The following is an 18,171-nucleotide window of genomic DNA, read 5'->3' as shown; positions in this document are numbered from 1 at the left end:
AATGACTGCAAGCCAGATGCCAGGGAGAGGTTAGCTCACACACCAGAGGCACCAAGACACAATCACCAGAACAGCAATGCAGACTCCAGAATTAGGCTCCCAACAATGAAGACCCCACACGGAGTATGGACACATGATGTGAGTTAGCATCTCCAGGTTACGGGGGAAAATGCAAAACATTTTGCTTTTTCTCCTGAAGAAGCAGTGACTCACTACAGCCAATTCACTTTAGGAACATTGATTGTGAATGGCCCTTTCTGCACAGGTTTCAGGGCCCAGCAGATGGAAGGAAAAACTCAAAACTGAGGATCTTGGAGAAGTCAGAGTTTGTCCCTGCTTCAGCTGATAGGGCCAGTGTCAGCTGCAAGTGGAAACTAAGCCATTGGGATGCAGTTCTGGTAAGAGGGTCTTCATGTTCTCACACCACCAGAGCAGCCACGGAAGCACTAACCCACTCCAGAAACCACCCCACTAGGAAACAGCCCCAATGCCTCAACATCCCACGGGTAGTTCATAAGCACCTAGAAGCTCCACAACCAAAAACTGCACATCAGTTTGTTTAATTTAGGGCTTAACTCTGCACAGGTGTGGTTATCAGCGAGTTTTCTTTTTTGCATCCAGCAATCTGACAAACCCACAAATCAAACATAACTGTAATTGAACAGACCCAAGTCCCTGCCACATCAATCCTCCTGAAAGGGTGAAATGTTCACACTCGGCTATGACTCATTTAGCATCTCCAATCTGCTCCCTGTCGTTACTCTGAAGTGAAATGACTAATGAGCAACAGAAAACGGCCACTTTAGGCAACTGATTTTGGAGAAACACTGGCTTATGGGGCGGTTCGAAACGAAAATCTGAACAAAAACTTGCTGGATGCAGAAAACAAAAACACGAAATAACAAAAAGGCAAAACGTAAATAAATGAAAAGAACAGGCATAACACCAAGCTGATGAAGTTGTTTGTACTGCACCTTCTTCCTGCTTTTGGCTAATTTCTGGGCCATCTGCTTAGCATGGAACAAACAGAGACAGGAGAATAGTTAGAAAAGAATTTGCAGAGACTCAAAGTCAAAAAAGGGAATTGACGAACTAATACCGATGAGTGGTATAAAGCATTTCTGTGGGAGAGCTAGTTTAAAAAAATCCCACTCTAAAGGCAATCAAACTCCTGATTCAGAATTTTGTAGGCGGCAGGGCAGTGGGAAAAAGGAAACAAAAATATTCAGGTGCTGCTTCTTACACTTAACTGCAATTGATGTTTTCAAGGAACCAATTTTTAGTTCTACTGATTTTCTTTATTGTATGGCCTGTTTTCCACTTCATTGATTTCTGCCTCTACCTTTATTATTTCCTTATTTTTTTTCTTTGAGTATAATTTGTTGATCTTTCTGTAGCTTCTTGGGATGAAAACTTAAATGATGAATTTTCAAACTTTTTTCTTTTCTGATATTTTTATTTAAACCTATGAAACTCCCTCTAAGCACAGCTTTAGCTGCATTCCACAAATTTTGATATGTTCCTTTTTAATTACTGTTCTGTTCAAAACATTTCCTAGTTTTCACTGTGATCTCTTCTTTGCATACTGGATAACTTAGAATTGTGTTATTAATTTCAACACCAAAAAGCCCAAACCAAACCCATTGCTGTTGAGTCAATTCTGACTCATAGGGACCCTATAGGACAGAGTAGAACTGCCCCATAAGGTTTCCAAGGAGCAGCTGGTGGATTTGAACTGCCAACATTTTGGTTAGCAGCCAAGTTCTTAACCACTATGCCACCAGGGCTCCAATTTCAACACAGTTGGAGATTTTCTAGTTATCTTCTTGTTATTGATTTCTAAATTAATTCCAGTGAGGTCAGAGAATATGTTCTTTATGATTCAATCATTTGAAATTTGCTGTCTTAGCTATATGGTCCAGCACATGATCAACTCTGGTGAATGTTCCATGTGGACTTCAAAAGAATATGCATTCTGTAGTTGTTGGGGCTAGTGCTCTACAGATGTCAGTAAGTCAGTTAAACTGGTTGATAGCATTGTTCAAATATTCTATGCTATTTTTTGTCTGCATGCTCTATCATTTATTAAGAGGAGTATGTTAAAATCTCCAGTTGCAACTGTGGATTTGTCACGTCTCCTTTTGGTCATGTCAACCAAATTTTTGCTTTATATATTTCGTAGCTATGTTATTAGGTACATACACATTTAAGACAGATACGTCTTCCTGTTGAATTGACTCTTTTTACTTTTATGAAATATCCCTCTGTCTCTAGTAATACTTCTTGCCTTAAGCTTTCATAATAGTAATATAACCTGTACCTAACTAGAAATGAATGTAATATTTATAAGTAAAAGAGAGCATAGTTGATAAAAGCAGAGACTCATGAGTCAGATTGTCTAAAACCAAATCCTGGCTCTGCCATCTACTAGTCATGCGACTTTGAGCACGCCACTTAATGTCTCTGTGTCTCAGTTTTCTCATCTGAAAAGTGGGGATAAAAGTGACATTTACCGCTTCAGGCTGTTTTGAGCATAAAATGAATACATGCAAAGTGCTTAGAATAGTGCCGGCTGCATCATAAGCACCATGCTTGGGCTTGCTGCTATATTATCGTTATTCACCTATGCCAGGTTGCAATTTCTCAGCTTGCTATAGATACAGATCCTGTGTGAATAATGGTGAGTGAATGGCTGAGCCACGGACAGTGCTGTGGTGATGAGTGCGGGGGGAGGAAGAACTATTTTCTCGCATTCTTTGGTATTCACCTGGCAGAAAAGCTCTTTTGGTCTTAGCAGTACATCTCTATTTCATTAATGCCTAAAAGCGTGTTGCCTGTACTACCTTACTGTAGAGAAACCAGATGAGTCAGCTGTACAAACACCAAACAGCTAATATCCGGTCCACCTAGGCAACTAGGGCAATCTCACTCCTACACACTCACCCCCACAGCTCATACTGGCAGTCATGAGTGCAAATGTTATTCTAACAGCTGTGCATTACAGTGGAAATATTTCAGTATCTAAGGGGTGGCCCTATGTTGATGCTATATCACACCCCCTCACAGGAATCTGAGAGTCCTACTGGCGGACAGCCTGATCTGCATCAGTTATAATCCTCACAACAAATGACTGCTGAGTTCTTACTGCTTGTTTGCTTCCTACCACTTCCCTGAAATGATACAGCTGCAGTACAGGAATCTCCATGATCTCGGATCTAAAACCTAACAGTGGTTGGTCAAAATTCTTCAACTCTCTATGGAACTGGGGTCTGAAAGGACCCTTTCAAAGTACAAAATGGCGGCCACCAATGGATTGCCCACATTCTGTTTTTCACTCAATCTGGTTATGAGGAAGAGGATCCAAGAGGCGAGCTGAGTGTCATGAACGGTATTCTGAAATAATTTTTAGGATGTTAAAAAGATATTTTATGCACTTAGAGTAATACCATCACTTCTCTAACAGTAATACCATCACTTTCAATCACTTATGGCCTCCAAGTCCCCTAGAACAAATCACAATGAAAAATTAGATATTGCATTGGCAGTCATGGGGATGGGAGGCTGGAGCCAGATTGAGTACTTGGAGAAACAGAAAGAGGTCCACAAGAAGCATAAGGCCAGCATGCATCATAAAGCCAGAAATGACAACATCCATTTAAATTCTCATGGTTCATGGGATTGATTATAGCTTATCACCCAGCGGGCTCTGGTGTGAAGGGCAGACACTGTGTACTGTTCATCCCGCCACTCAATCCACAAATGCATATTGAATGTTTGCCGATGTCAAGACACTTTAGATTAGCCATGTTGGGAATCCTCTCAACTGTTCTCTCTCTACTTTGCCTAGCTGACATTTACTGACATTACACATACTGTGTACCAGTATCCTCCTATGCGTTTCACATATACCAATGTAAAAGCCTTACAACAACTCTGTGAGGCAGACACTACACTCTCCTCATATTTCAGAGGAGGAAACTGAGGCACAGAGAAGTTAAGTAACTTGTCCAATGTCACACAGCTGGTAAGTGGCAGAAGAGAGTTTCAAACCCAGGCCGTCTGACTGTACACTCCAAGCCACTAGTTGTGTGACCTGGGACAAGTTTCTCACCTGTAAACTTCTCGGTTTATTTGTCTGTAAAGTGGGGTTAATAAGACCAGCATCGCAAGATCTGCCCCCCGCCACCACTGTGAGAAGTAAATGAGATCATGTACACAAAGGCCTGATATGAATGTCTGTATTCTTTCTACTGATTACAGACTTTTTCAAGGCACATGGCAAATGACATGACTTGGACAAAGCTAAAAAAAAACAAAACCAAACCCATTGCCATTGAGTCTTTTCCAACTCATAGCAACCCTGCAGGACAGAGAAGAACTGCCCACAGGGTTTCCAAGGCTATAATCTTTACGGAAGCAGACTCCTATATCTTTCTCCTGAGGAGCAGCTGGTGGGTTTGAACCTCTGACCTTTGGGTTAGCAGCCCAGCACTTAACCACTGTACCACCAGGGCTTCTTAGACAGAGTAACAATGATAGAAACCTTAATTCTACAATTAAGTCATAATTTTTGAAAATTAAATGAGATCATAAAAGAATGGAAAGATTTGATCTTTAGGGATAGATTAGTAAAGACAGATATAAGAAGTATTTGATAATGAATGCTCTTTACAAAAATGCATAGACCAAAAAATATCTAGGCATCATTTGTAATCTAACTGCGTAAGTTTAACAAATGTAGAAAGAATGGAGACATATACACCACACTCAGTGCGGACGTGAAGCCATCTCTATGGCTCAGGCAGGGTCCAGCAGGCCACCCTGTCTTCTGATTGAAGAGCAGAGAATGAAGTGGGAACGAAGGTGAAACATAAGGATGGAGATGTAGTGGACAGGAAGGAAGACAACTGAACAGGCTGTATTGGCCTAAAGTTTGGTGTCCTCTCAGTTCTACTCTGTAACATATGGGGTTGCCATGAGTTGGAATGGATTCTAGAGCTATGGGTTTGGTTTTGGTTTTAGACAGGGGTCAGGCATAATTCCCACCCTTTTCAGGGAAGGAGGGCATCCCCACCTAGGTCAAGATTAAGTATTGACAGTAGGCAGGGCAAAGCTCTTTCTAGATGTTTCCCCCAAAATGTGTTTTGAGGAATAAGAAGCAACAGGAAGTTAACAGGTATCACACAGTAATATATTCTGTGTTCAGATAATTATGGGAACTCTTGGTTAAACACAATTAAGTCTCCTTAGTGCAGGACTCCTCAGAGCCTTTAATAGGAAATCATATGTGGTAAATGTCCTAAAGAAGATCTATTTTGCAGTGTTTCCTCAGTTTACTTGCCAATGGAATCCTTTTGGTGACAAGTCCTCTGGTTGGCTGGAAAGCTGCACAGCACAGCTGACAGCCCCCTCTTCCGTAAGGCAGTGGTTCTCAAGCTACAGCATGCATCCGTAGCCCCTGGAAGGCTTGTGAAAATACAGATTTCCAGGCTCTATCCCCTGAGTCTGGGATGGGGCCTGAGAATCTGCATTTCTCACAAGTTCCCAGAAGATGCGGATACTGCAGGTCTGGAGACCACACTTTGAGAATCATTGCTTTAACGCATTTTTAAGCTATATGGGGGCTTCCTGGAAGGATATTATTTCTTCTAAAAAATGCTGAACAAAGAAGGTAGAAAGGACCCCATTAGACAGTGTACAAATGGGGGGGGGGAACTCTGAAAAATATCAAGTGTCTTCTAATTTTGCTTATTTTTTATGAAAGGCAATGCCTTTTAATTTCTGATTCCTTCATTTGCCTTGTACTATTGTTATCTAAGCACTCTTCTTATCTCCTTGATTAGACTCAAGTATCTCAAGGTCAAGGACTCTGTCTTTGTTAATTTTTATCTCCTAAAATGCCTATCACAGGGGCTTGCAGACAGATGGTTTGGTTTTAGGGCCAAATTCATTTGCTTTCTTTTTACATTAAGCAGAAAATGCCTAGTCAAGCCACAACTCCAAATTCTCTATTTGGCAACTGAATTTGTAAATTCTTTGCTAACTTAAGAAAATACTAATTCTCAAAACAAGCACTCATTCAATAAGCAGCGTTCAATTCTGCTATACAGTTGGTATACAGATAACACAGTCAATAGACAACTGAAATTAAAGCCTGCTTGGAAATGGAAAGCTACATTCAGTGTGTGTTCAAACAAAGCACCACAAACATCTCATTACAGCAGGACACATGGTGAGGTCGGCCTTATGATCCTCTGGTCAAACAATGTGGGCAGAGGGAAGAGAGAGGGGCAGGATGGGTGTCTCTGGGGCAAGTGAGGGGTGAGGGAAGAAAAAGAAGTCAGAAAATAAAAGGAGGAAACTATTCTACCTTTGTTTAGATTAGAGCACTAAGGTGAAATTTATTAGGCAGCTTGTAAAGGATATTGCTAAATAGATTTCAAAGTACATTCCCAGAACCTTTCTTTCCCACTGCCTTCCTGGATGGACACTACAAAAACTGTAGCCTCACTCTGCTCTGCATCCTCTCTACTGAGGTAGCTAGAGTAAGTCATTCCTGAAACATCAGTCTCTCTTTGGGAACATGTATGACACCACCTCCCTTAGAGACTGGTGTCTTCTTGGCATGGCAGGAGCCACAGTGCAAGTGCCACTTGAGACTACCCCAGTTCCATCTGGCTAACTGCTCTCCACCCTCAAGATCCCTCTGCACATGACGGAGTCCTTGCATACTCCCCGACATAGAGTCCATTTAACCAAACCAAACCCAACCCACTGCCGTCAAGTTGATTCCAACTCATAGTGACCCTATAGGACAGAGTAGAACCTCCCCACATGGTTTACAAGGCTGTAAATCTTTACGTGAGCACACTGCCACATCTCTCTCCAACAAGGCAGCTGGTGGGCTCAAACCACCAACCTTTTGGATAGCAGCCAAGCACTTTAACCACTGTGCAACCAGGGCTCCCAGTGCCCCTTCTAGGGAGTGCTGAAATCGACACTGGGTTCTAAACACACTAAGCACAATGTGAAAAAGCGTCAGGCTGAGTGTAAAGCCAAACAATCTGAAAGAGCATTTAAATGGATGGTAAAAGGAATATGAGGCAGAAAATATTTCATGACAGGCAACAGTTCTTTCAAATGCACAGGACACACTGTAACATGATACATATAAGTTATAAATGAAATGTAACAATTTAATTTTGCCCCTCTATAATGAATTCCTCACACTAGAGTCATCTGCTGTAAAAACAAATGTATGTTTTTCAGATGTCTGCTCTGCTCCAGGCAGGTCTAAACTGTGTTTATAACCAGACAGCCTCCATCTTGTTTGTTCTGACTGACAAAGTCATCTATTTTCCTGTTCAAATGAACTGTGGAACTTCTGGATATCAATTCTTTGAAGCTTCAAAAGTAAATTTTCTGATCTCTTATCAGGGAGCTGGACTTTAAAGAAAACGCAACACTACCAGCCAACACTCTCAGATACCACCATGGAAATAAGAAGGTGTAATTTACAATACAATTGGCACCGGGTGGGGATCTGGTACAGTTACTGCCGTAGTCTACCCTGAAAATCAATTTATGTTCAAGTGATTTGTCTCGTGTATTCCCCCCTAGGGACATCTGAGTGCTATGTATATATCATAGGGAGAGTGAAAAGACGTAGATCCTTTATCTTGTAGGAGTCAAAGGCTACCAAACAGTCTTTAAGGCTAAAAAACAAGGTGCCCAGAACGAAAACCTGAGCCTTAAGACTTTTGAAATCTTGATGGAGAGAAGCTAGGAGATACTCAAATGAAAGTAACAGTTTTCTCTCTCAGGCGTCTTCAGTACTACTTTGGGGGCACACTTTCTCTGTTCTGGAGGATTCTCTTGAATGGGCTGTAGCAGTGCTCATGATAGGGGTGCTTTGGCATTTTGGTGGAGATACATCTTTGTTGTGTGGATCTGTCCTGGACATTATAGGGTGTTCAGTATAACTGGCTCTGGCCCTCTAATGGCATTTGACGCCCTCAGTTGCTGTGACAACCAAAAATGCCCCCACTCACTTTCACATGTTGCAAAGGTGGTGCTCATCTATTACAGAACCACTGAGTGAGTTGGGTACTTGTATTTCCACTGATCTTGGGGAACTGGGAAGGGTACCACTAACCCAGGTAACTAAGTGCGTTGTTTGGTAATTATGGGGCATGAGAAGTCAGAGCTGTGTTCCTATAGGCTTTCTTGTTTTGAAGCTCTCTGCTCCGTATGAACTAATGTGGGACAGTGCTGAAAAGCAGCTTGTCCTCTCAGAGAGGTCTGTGAGTTCTCATTTTGAATGCTGTGTGTAGGACCTACTAACTGGAAATCGGGAAGACCGTGGGCAGATCTCTAGCCATTAACATCCCCTCTTCATGGTAAGGGCAGACAGTGAGAAGGAATTAGACCAAGCTTGGATGGGCAGCTCAGCAGGAACCTGCTGATGTTCTACATGTAGCCTTATTTAGCCTGGAAGACTCAGAAGGCATGGAGGTCAGTTAGGTATGCATCTATGGAGTTCTCCTGTTAGGGGCCATTGGGCATGACACATCTCTACGGGTAGGAGGTGGGAGTTCCCTTGAAAGAAGAGGACCTTCCCATTGCAGTCATCCTGGGAGAGGCTAATTTTATAAACACCACAGAAGACATAACACCTCATGGCAGCTGGGCCTCTAGGCATAAACAGGGTTCACCAGTCCCTGACAGAGTGGTTGAGTGGGTCCCTGCCTCACAGGGAAGAAACTGGCAAGCCCCTGTCAGGGGCCCATCAGTGCTGACAGCAGCCACTCTAGGCACAGGTATAAATTATTCTCTGCTTTATAAATCCTACTTCCTAAAATTTCAGTCGTGGAATCAAAAGTTGCAGCCTGGGCTTACTACACTTTGGGTAATGAGGGAAGGCCCAGTTCTGAGCTTGGAGAGGGGTGGTCGGAGGCAGTAGACAACTCGTGAAGGCCCCAGCAGCAGAAGCAATGGTAGGTAGCAGCTTGATGAGGAAGCAATGAGAAGGGGACCTGGGGACATTCACACAGGAGCTCTCATAATTGCAGAACAACTGGGCAGCGGGTGAGGGGACTCAGGGTCATTGTAATTAGGGCATTAATGGAAATATGACCTTGTTTAATATTCATAACACATCAGAGCCAGGAATCAGCTCGGGTAAGAGGGCCAGAATTACCATCTCTCTCTGTGGTACCTCCGAATCGCTGGTTTGCAGCCCTTTCCTGCCGAGGCCTGGATGTGCTCCTGTGGTACCTGCCATCTCACAGCCTTCTCTCCTCCTCTGGTGCCCCCTGTACATTTGCTGGCTTGATGTTGCCACCCAGGCAGCTTAGCTTGAAGGAAAGGATCTCACTTTATATATCTGGATTTCCCTTCCTTCACGGGACCTTGCATGCATAAGTGCTCACGAAATATTTTTTCTCTGACTGAGGGATTAAGAACTCTCACTTACTGCCTTCTACTTGTAGTTCCTTCTCATTCTTCATTACCACAGAAATATCAGGATGGAAACTGGGGACGTGTGAGAGAGAAGACACAAAAATGGGAATGTTTCCTTGAGAGGAAAAGCAATTTTGACAAGTTGAAACTGGATAAAACCAATTCTGGTGAGTCCTAATCTATTCCAATTCACTCTAAATACAGGTTCTGGGTCTCAATAGTGATGTTATCCCTGTGGTTCTAGGTAAAAATGGGCTCGTGCCTCTAATGTGGCTGCCCAACGGTTCTAGGTGCTGGTGACACTTAATGGCATTTGGATGGCAAGGTGTCCCTGTAGTCTTGGGTTTGTCCATGGTTCTAGGTGGTGTTGGTATTTGTGGTGGAGATTCTAGAGCTCTGCATTTCTCAATGGACCAAGCTGGTTCTGGCTGGTTCAAACTAGTTGTGAATGATTTAAACTAGATGAAAAGGGGCTTTTCCTGGACCAAACAGGCGTGCTCCTTTTAAATCTGGATAAAACAGATTCAAACAAGTTATGACAGGCTCGAACTGGTTTAAACTGGGTTAGCCTTGCACTGGCTTGTTCAGACTAGCCAGGTTAGATTTGATCAAATGGTTCATTCTACTTGAAATAAGCCGGTTCAATCTAGCTTGGATAGGATCAGCTGGTTTAAAAGCAACGCGACCTAGTTTGAACCAACTCGGCAAACATGAACATTTAAGTTGTTGATCTCTAGCTGTGAGTGACACACCTCCCAAATGTGAGGCATAATACCTAAAATGATATCCTTCCTCAGGTGATCAAGTTTTCAAAGTTTATGATCATATGTTTAAGGGTATAGGTACTATTTCTCAAGAACAACCTAAATACGTAATATTTATACAGTAAAGCCTGCGAAAGCCGGAACCCGTGTAAGGCAGAAACCTGTCAGAGAAGGAAAACTCAAGTATTTTCCACTAATAGAGAGGGATAGAAAAGTGGTAAGACTGTACCCTGTCAAAGGTGGAAAACTTGTGAGACTGGAAAGACAAGGGAGTCCTGTCAAGTTCCGGCTCTCACAGGTCTTACTGTATGCAGGGACTCCAGCACAAGCTGGCTCTTTTCTTCTGTTTGGCTAGCAGGTGTATCTCAGTGTACACTCCTCTAAACTCAGGAGAGAACACATGAGGTGTGGGGTGACCACTGTAGCCCAGGGCAAGCATCGGCCCACTATTCCTTACCCCCCGCCAAGTACACGGCCCCCCCTCACCTTGATCCTGCTTACTGCTTCCTGGGCCTGCATCATGCGCACGTTTTTGGAAGGAGTTTTGTCTGAGAGCAGCTGGGTGGAGCCAAGGTAATTGGCAGCAAAAATGATTCCATCGATCAAGTCTTCAGGGTCACAAGGTCCAGGAACTGTAACACACAGAGCCGCAACAGTGAGGGAAGTCACCCGAGGGCAGAGTTAGGGAATCCCCCTCCCACACTGTATGCTCCTCCTCTGCCCCTCACCACCTGCCAGGTGGGCCAGGTACCCTGAGCAGGTGAGCCAACCTGCTTGTCTAAGTCACCTCTCTCTGTCCGCATTCACTCACCCCTAGTTTTCAGAAAGAAGGAATGGTTTCTTCTTAATTTATTTCACCCATTATTGTGAGAAATTATGGGAATATTAATTTAAATATGAAACATAAAATTCAGTGATAAAGGGTGTTGTTTCTTCTGTTTGACTGTGAGCTCTCTGGGGCCAAGGACCATGTCCTATTCAGCTTTGACTCTCCTGTGTCTTGTCGGTGTTTGTCGGTATTTATTTATTAAATAAATATCTAAAATAAATATCTACTCGATAAAAAGTTGGATGAATAGAAGGCTGATTAGAAAACTTCATTTTACAGCAGTCCCTGTTACTTGCCACCTTTTCACCCAGTACCAGTTACCATCAAGTTGACTCCAACTCATGGCATTGCATTACACATGTGTCAGAGTAGAACTGTGCTCCACAGGGTTTTCAATGGCTATAATCTTTCAGAAGTAGATCGCCAGGCCTTTCTTCCCAGGTGCCTCTGGGTGGACTCAAATTGCCAACCTTTTGGATAGTAGCAAAGCATGTTAACAGTTTGTACTACCCAGGGACTCCCAAATTTCTCCACAACCAGGGAGACAAGTTTTCTAAATCAGAAAAACAGGGTATCTGTTTCAGAATGTCTGGATTCCTACAGAAAATCAAAACCTGTTGCCATCAAGTCAATTCTGACTCATAGCAACCCTACAGGACAGAGCAGAACTGCCCCATAGGGTTTCCAAGGAGTGGCTGCAGGTTAGCAGCTGTAGTCTTAATCACCGCGCCACCAGGGCTCCTGAATTCCTATACTAGTCTCTAATTCTGATTCTGCAGAACAGATATTACCCAAAAGCCATGGTCCCATGTGATCAGTCTTGCTAAACTACAGGCCATCATGTTCCCAGTCTGATCCCGCACTCAGATCAATTCCAAGAAAATAGAAATTTTCTGTTCTCATCGACCTGTCTTTTTTAATCAGACCTTAGTTTTAAATATTTAAATTGGGGGCATCTGATTCTAACCATAATTACCTATAAACCCTACTCTAAATTAAAACATGTCTGAGACTAATGTATAAATTTATAATGGATGCACTAGGAAAGCCATTTGAATTCTGTAATTAAAACATATCTATTTCCTTGGACTTGAATGCCCTATTTGGGGAGACGATTATATACATTTTTCTCCCGCTGTTCAAACCTTATGGTCTTAAAGTAGATAATTTGAAACGGAAACAATTTGTTTTTCCTCTTGGAATTTAATATAAAGTGGTTTTTATTTTTATCCTTAAAAATCAAGCTCATCTTGAGCTTAAACAGCTGCTTCCCATGATAAGCTACTTATCAGGATGCTGATTTAAAATACTCTCTCATTTTTCTAAAACGAAGGTGGTGGTTGAAACAAAGAAATAAACAGTGTTTGAGAAAAGCCTTCACAAAGAATCTGGTAGCTATTAAATATGGAAACTTGCTATTTGTCTTATTCTTAGTCTTTAAAAGAAAAACTTCTGGACTAAACACCCTGAGTGGTACCCAGGCAGACCGGCCCCCACTACATACCAGTACCATAGTGGTACCCAGGCAGACCGGCCCCCATTACATACCAGTACCACAGTGGTACCCAGGCAGACTGGCCACCATCACATACCAGTACCATAATTTACATTCTCACCAGCCACATATTCCCGCCATGCAGCGCTTATAGATTTAGGTTATTTATAACACACAGTTTTAATTGTGTAGCAGGGAAGCATTTAACCCATTGTCGTTGAGTTTGATTCCGACTCACAGCGAACCTATAGGACAGAGTAGAACTGCCCCATACGATTTTCAAGGAGCGGCTGGTGGATTCAAACTGCTGACCTTTTAGTTGGCAGCCAAGCTCTTAACCACTGCGCCACCAGGGCTCCAGGGAAGCACTAGTCTAATTAAAATAATACCTGGACAGATTATGCTTTGTAAGAAGTAAAAGACTGCCGGTCTTCTATTATTAATCTATTCTATTATATAAATCATTCTTGCGTGTTACCTAAAATAAGGACACAGCAAACAAAGAAGTAAATGACAAAAAACCTCAGGAATTTTTTATATTAGTGATGGATTTACAATGTCAATGAAACTAAACAGAAACTAATCATTTTTGCCAGCCAGGTACTGAGAAAAATGATCTCATCTGGGATAGTAATTTTCAAAAAGCTTCCATCTATTTTTTTTTTTTAAATAATGCACAGTAGACTTCCTGGCCCATGGAGTGAGAAAGCTGGGTGCCTTTGGGCAGAGACTGAGCCAGGGAGAATTCTACACCTGATCCACGCATTTGAGACTTGCCAGACTCCACAAATGAGTGAGCCATTTCCTCTATATGGTTTGTGAGTTCTGTGCGATGTTGCAGCAAATTAGGGAACCCAAAGACTAGAGGGAAAGTGCTGAGGGGAGAGGGAGTAGTTAATGTCAGAGACGATGGAGAGATACAGCAGCTTGGAAAAGTTGGAGACATTTGGGAACATTTTTAACCTCCACCTCACAGGAACCAGCTTTGTGCGGATCCTTATAAAAGAAATTATTCATTTAATAACTTTGTGGTCTTTCTTCTCCACTGTCGTCTTATAGCCTGGTGCTTCAAACACCCAAAACACTAAAAGATTCATGAGTGACTCAGTGCTCAACATTTTCTTTTCAGCTCTTACCTTCAACGTAGGTGGGGAAGGATGCCAAGCTTTTTCTTGACTGTAATTAAGACAAAGAGGTTTCAAAAAGGGCCAAGTGTGATGAAATATGCATTAACACAACCACCTATGTACACGAAAAATAAATGCATCACCAGTAGCAGTTGTTAATCAATTATGGACCATATCGGTTAGATAAAGCAAAATGTGGATAAACACATGCATTTACTATTAAAGGCTACCCAACCTTCAGAACGATCCATTCGTATCTTAGATAATATGAAAATCCTACATTCCACAATCAGAGACATGTCTGTCAGCCTAAAAATTATCCCACAGACCCAAATCTATAATCAGCAACGGCAATAAAAAGGCACCAGTTGTATCCTTAAGAATCTGCATTTCCAGGTGGAAATGCTGCTGACCAGTAAGAACAACAACATGATCAGATGTAGAAATTAAGAATTCCCCTGGAGAAACAAGTAAATCAGCTCAGTATTTTTTTTTCACATTGATCTCTCACTGTGCTAAAAATGCCTGCTAGATTTTTTCCTCTCTTCCTTTCATCTCCTACTCAGTTATTTTAGTTGAAAAATTCTATTATATAAATCATTCTTGCATTGTTACCTAAAATAAGAACACAGCAAACAAAGAAGTAAATGACAAAAAACCCCAGGAATTTCTCATATTAAGTACCATCTCCCAACAAGGGTCAGCATGCTGGGCGTGTTGAAAATCTCCTAGAGCCTGAGTGGATGGTAGTCTAAATGCCTGTCCGCAGAGCAGCAATACTCACCCTTTGGTTCCTTTCCTAAGCAAATGTCCTAGAGGTAACTGAGTGGGATAAGAGCAGGAACTTCCTTCCTGCTTCACCAGTTATTATTCATTCATAGGGTTGCTATGAGTTGGAATTGGCTAGATGGCAGTGGGTTTGTTATTTTTTGGTTTTCACTAGTAATAGAATTTGTAGCTGATGTGTCTGGGTTACGGTGACAAGGATTGCTTGAGAGTGGAGAGATAATACTAAAGAGTTTGTAAAGTGAGCAAAACATTGGGTCTGCATGGCCAAGGGTTATCTTCAGAAAGCCTAAGGATTTTCATTGCTGAGAATCTACCAGGTATTAGGTGATTATTTTAATACACACCTCTTAGAGAAAGGGTACATAGTACAGCATAGCTATTCAATAGGTTGACTTGAATTGATGGTATACCTCCTCTGGGGTCCTCAGAGGGGTAGAAGGCTGAAGAGACCTGGACCTGAATGAGGGGTGAGATCTCATGGGACATCAGTGCACCTTCTACGGTGCTCTTTACTTTGAAGATGGGAATGGCCAAGGGACAAAATTAATAGTTAATATTTTCACAACATTCTTAAAAAAGTAGTAATGCTAAATGTTATGTGAGAAATTGGGCACAGTTAAAAAAACCTAATTTCAATACTCTAAACCCAATTCAGAACAATGACAAGAATTTAACACTAATCACACAATACACTGCACAGAGCAACTCATCAGTGAAACCTGCTGCAGAGTATGTTCAATGGGATGGAAAGGCTCTTCACACCAAAGAGAGTGGGTGTCTTGCCTTGGAAAGGGCCACCTTCAGAGAAACTGAAGATACAAGTCACCAGAAATAAAACTGGTTGCTAACGGGAGCCCTGCTGGTGCAGTGGTTAAAAGATATGGCTGCTAGCCAAAAGGTCGGCAGTTCAAATCCACCAGTGGCTCCTTAGAAACCCTACAAGGCAGTTCTACTTTGTCCTATGGGGTCGCTACGAATTGAAATTGACTCAACGGCCATGGGTTTGGTTTGGCTTGGTTGCTAATGCATTTATAGAAAAACTCACACCAAGTGGAAGATATGTGGATAGAAAGAAAGAGAATTTCTCCATATTAATTTTACTTTCTAATTCCTCAAGTGAGAAGCCAAGCTCAGTTGATTGTCAATCACCAAGTCTGTTTAATTCTGATTAATTAAAAAAAAAAAAAACCAGAAACAAACCACAACTTCACGGTGTGCAGATGGAAACTAATTTCCTCATAAGGGCCACAGGTTTTGTTATTCCCCAACCACCTCCCTGACCTAACCCCTGGTAACAAAGGGTTTAGTGTATTGAGAGTTTTTACTCTACTTAATCAAAATGGCTTAGCCTCTAGGTACATTCAAGAGGCCAATTTAGAATGTCTTGGGCTATTAGGATACTCTTCTGAATGCTAATCTCAAGAAGAGTGTCCAGATTATAGCAGCAGCTACAAAAAGAATTATTTGAGTCTACAGCTCTAAAAGCTGCTATTTGATTTAGAGCCACAATGGAGGGCATTTGGTCAATTCACTTATTCTCTATTCACAAGCTCAGGACTGGCTTTCTTTAGTCTCTAGAGTAGTAATTTTTTAAAAAAGAATTTGGGAAATGAAAGCATCTCTAATTATGGCACACAAAGAGGATTTTCATCATTATTTCTAAGGATATGCAGAAACACGCACCAAGTCTTGTAGGAACTGAGAAACGAACAAATTAGCCTTGCTTATTATATCTTATGCTGAATATTCAGATGTCTGATGAGCCCCTTGTCTTCTCACATGTGGGTTGAAATGAACATCGATTGACCCTTAACATTCAAGAATTAATAAGTCGACTCACATTCAAGAAAGCCAAAGGCTGAAATCTTTGGGATTTTCTGGGGGGTTTCACAAATGGTGTGCAGAGCCTGGAGGCCTGATAATTGGAATATTAATGAACAATCTACCACGGCTGTGCAGACAGTAACACTGCAGCAGATCCTGGTGGTTAAGAGCATGGGCCCACGGGAGTTCTGGATTCAAATCCTGACTCAACTACTTGTGAGCTCTGTGACCTCAGGTAAATTACTCAACCTCTCAGCTTCCTCAGCTAACAATGAGGATGATTATACCTACCTCACATGAGATACTAGCTGCAATTTGCTCAGCCCGGTGGCTGGAACACCAGAAGTGCCCAAGAAATGGTAATTCCCATCACTGTTACTGTGATTGTGGCTGTCCTTCTTTTCGTCCTGTTATCTGTTGTCACCCATTGCATGCCATGAATGAAGTATGAAGGAAAGCTAGGAGATGGTGGGGTCAGCAGAAACTGTGACCCTGTCGCTCCTGTTCCAGTGGTGTAGGGTCAGAGGATCAGGACCAGGGGAGTACAAAGTATATTTCAAATCTAACTTCTAATGCTGACATCATTTCAGAGAGGGTCTCTCAATGCTTGTTTGGTTTTATATGATTGTATTAATAAAAAAAAGAATATACTTGTCCTCTTCATCAATATTTAGTGGCAAATGTATATGTATCCAATAACACTTTAAGGGTAAATTTTACCTAAGACCCCTTTCAGAAGTGATCTGCCGACCAGGTTAAAATGGAGATCGACTTCTTCCGTTGCATTTAACATACTTATTAGCAACATGAAGGCAAATGAGACAGTCATCATCATGTGGTTAACCTCTTTAACGCATATCCTCAAGTGTTGATTCGGCAGCATCTATATTTAGAGTGAGCAGAGCCCACACACAGATTATGGCGCAGGCTAATATTTATCTGATGCTGGTTCATAAGTTGGTGTGGGTGGCAGGTAGTGAGGTGTAAAAGGACAATGGGTACTGGAGAAGGCTGCGGGCTCTCTTCAGGGAGAAACACCTGCCCTTTCCCAGCCCCAGACCCCCAAGGAGGAGTAAGCAGCACCTTCATCCTTCACCACTCTATGCCAGAGCTCAGCGTGCCCCCATCAGTAGGGCAACCATTTCATTTGTCACCAAACCAGAGCACTTGAAAGCTGCATTGTCCAGCAGCCCAGAGCCACATGTGGATATTTAAACTTAAATTAAATAAGAATTAAATAAAACAAAAACTTCAGTTCTTTGGTCCCATGAGTCATACTCCAAGGCCCTGACAGGTACAAGTGGCTAGTGGCTGCCATACTGGATGGTACAGAAATAGAACATTTCCATCATCACAGAAGGTTTGCTTGGACAGTGCTCCTTTAGAAAATTAAAACTGGTGCCCACCTAATGGGTTGGCTGGACCAAAGGTGTAAGCTGGAACAACCCGAGGTAAACTGGGGCAACTCTATGGGGCAGTTCTACTCCATCCTATAGGGTCGCTATGAGTCGGAAACGACTCCACGGCATTGGGTTTTTTTTGGGTGGTCACCCTGTTCACATGAAAGATATTTAACTTAGGTCTGAAATAAATGGGTATTTAGGAAACCAACCCATTCATGAACCACATAGCAACTGAAACCCACGCTATCAGAATGCATGTAATGCCATGAAGAAGGACGTTGATCCATAGAGTGTTTAATGTCCAGTGTCCAGCCCTGTCCAAAACAACTTTCTACACTGATGGAAATGTACATATGGTAGCCACTAGCCATGTATGGCTATTAGCACTTGAAAAGTAGTGTTACTGCAGTACTGAATCTTTAATTTTATTCATTAACTTAAATTTAAAGACACCCAAGGCTAGTGGCTGCCAAATTGG

The 18,171-nt window shown here is 42.1% G+C and overlaps 1 protein-coding gene across 14 annotated transcripts in view; it reads right to left on the bottom strand.

Annotated features, from left to right (window-relative positions):
* Positions 1 to 18,171, bottom strand: part of APBA1 (amyloid beta precursor protein binding family A member 1) — a 236,980-nt gene that overhangs the window by 34,400 nt on the left and 184,409 nt on the right. For 13 of the 14 annotated variants that reach the window (XM_064291241.1, XM_064291239.1, XM_064291240.1 and 10 more), the window contains 3 exons: positions 13,687 to 13,726; positions 10,713 to 10,858; positions 975 to 1,007 (listed from right to left, as the gene is read on the bottom strand). In XM_064291241.1, the coding sequence (XP_064147311.1) occupies positions 975 to 1,007; positions 10,713 to 10,858; positions 13,687 to 13,726 (219 nt within the window). The remainder of the gene's footprint in view (positions 1 to 974; positions 1,008 to 10,712; positions 10,859 to 13,686; positions 13,727 to 18,171) is intronic. The other variant, XM_064291244.1, reaches the window with a different exon arrangement.

This window comes from Loxodonta africana, chromosome 9 (genome assembly GCF_030014295.1).
Source record: "Loxodonta africana isolate mLoxAfr1 chromosome 9, mLoxAfr1.hap2, whole genome shotgun sequence".
NCBI classification, from domain to species: domain Eukaryota; kingdom Metazoa; phylum Chordata; class Mammalia; order Proboscidea; family Elephantidae; genus Loxodonta; species Loxodonta africana.
Note: the sequence above shows the minus strand (reverse complement) of the source record. Positions and strands in the feature narration are given on the sequence as shown.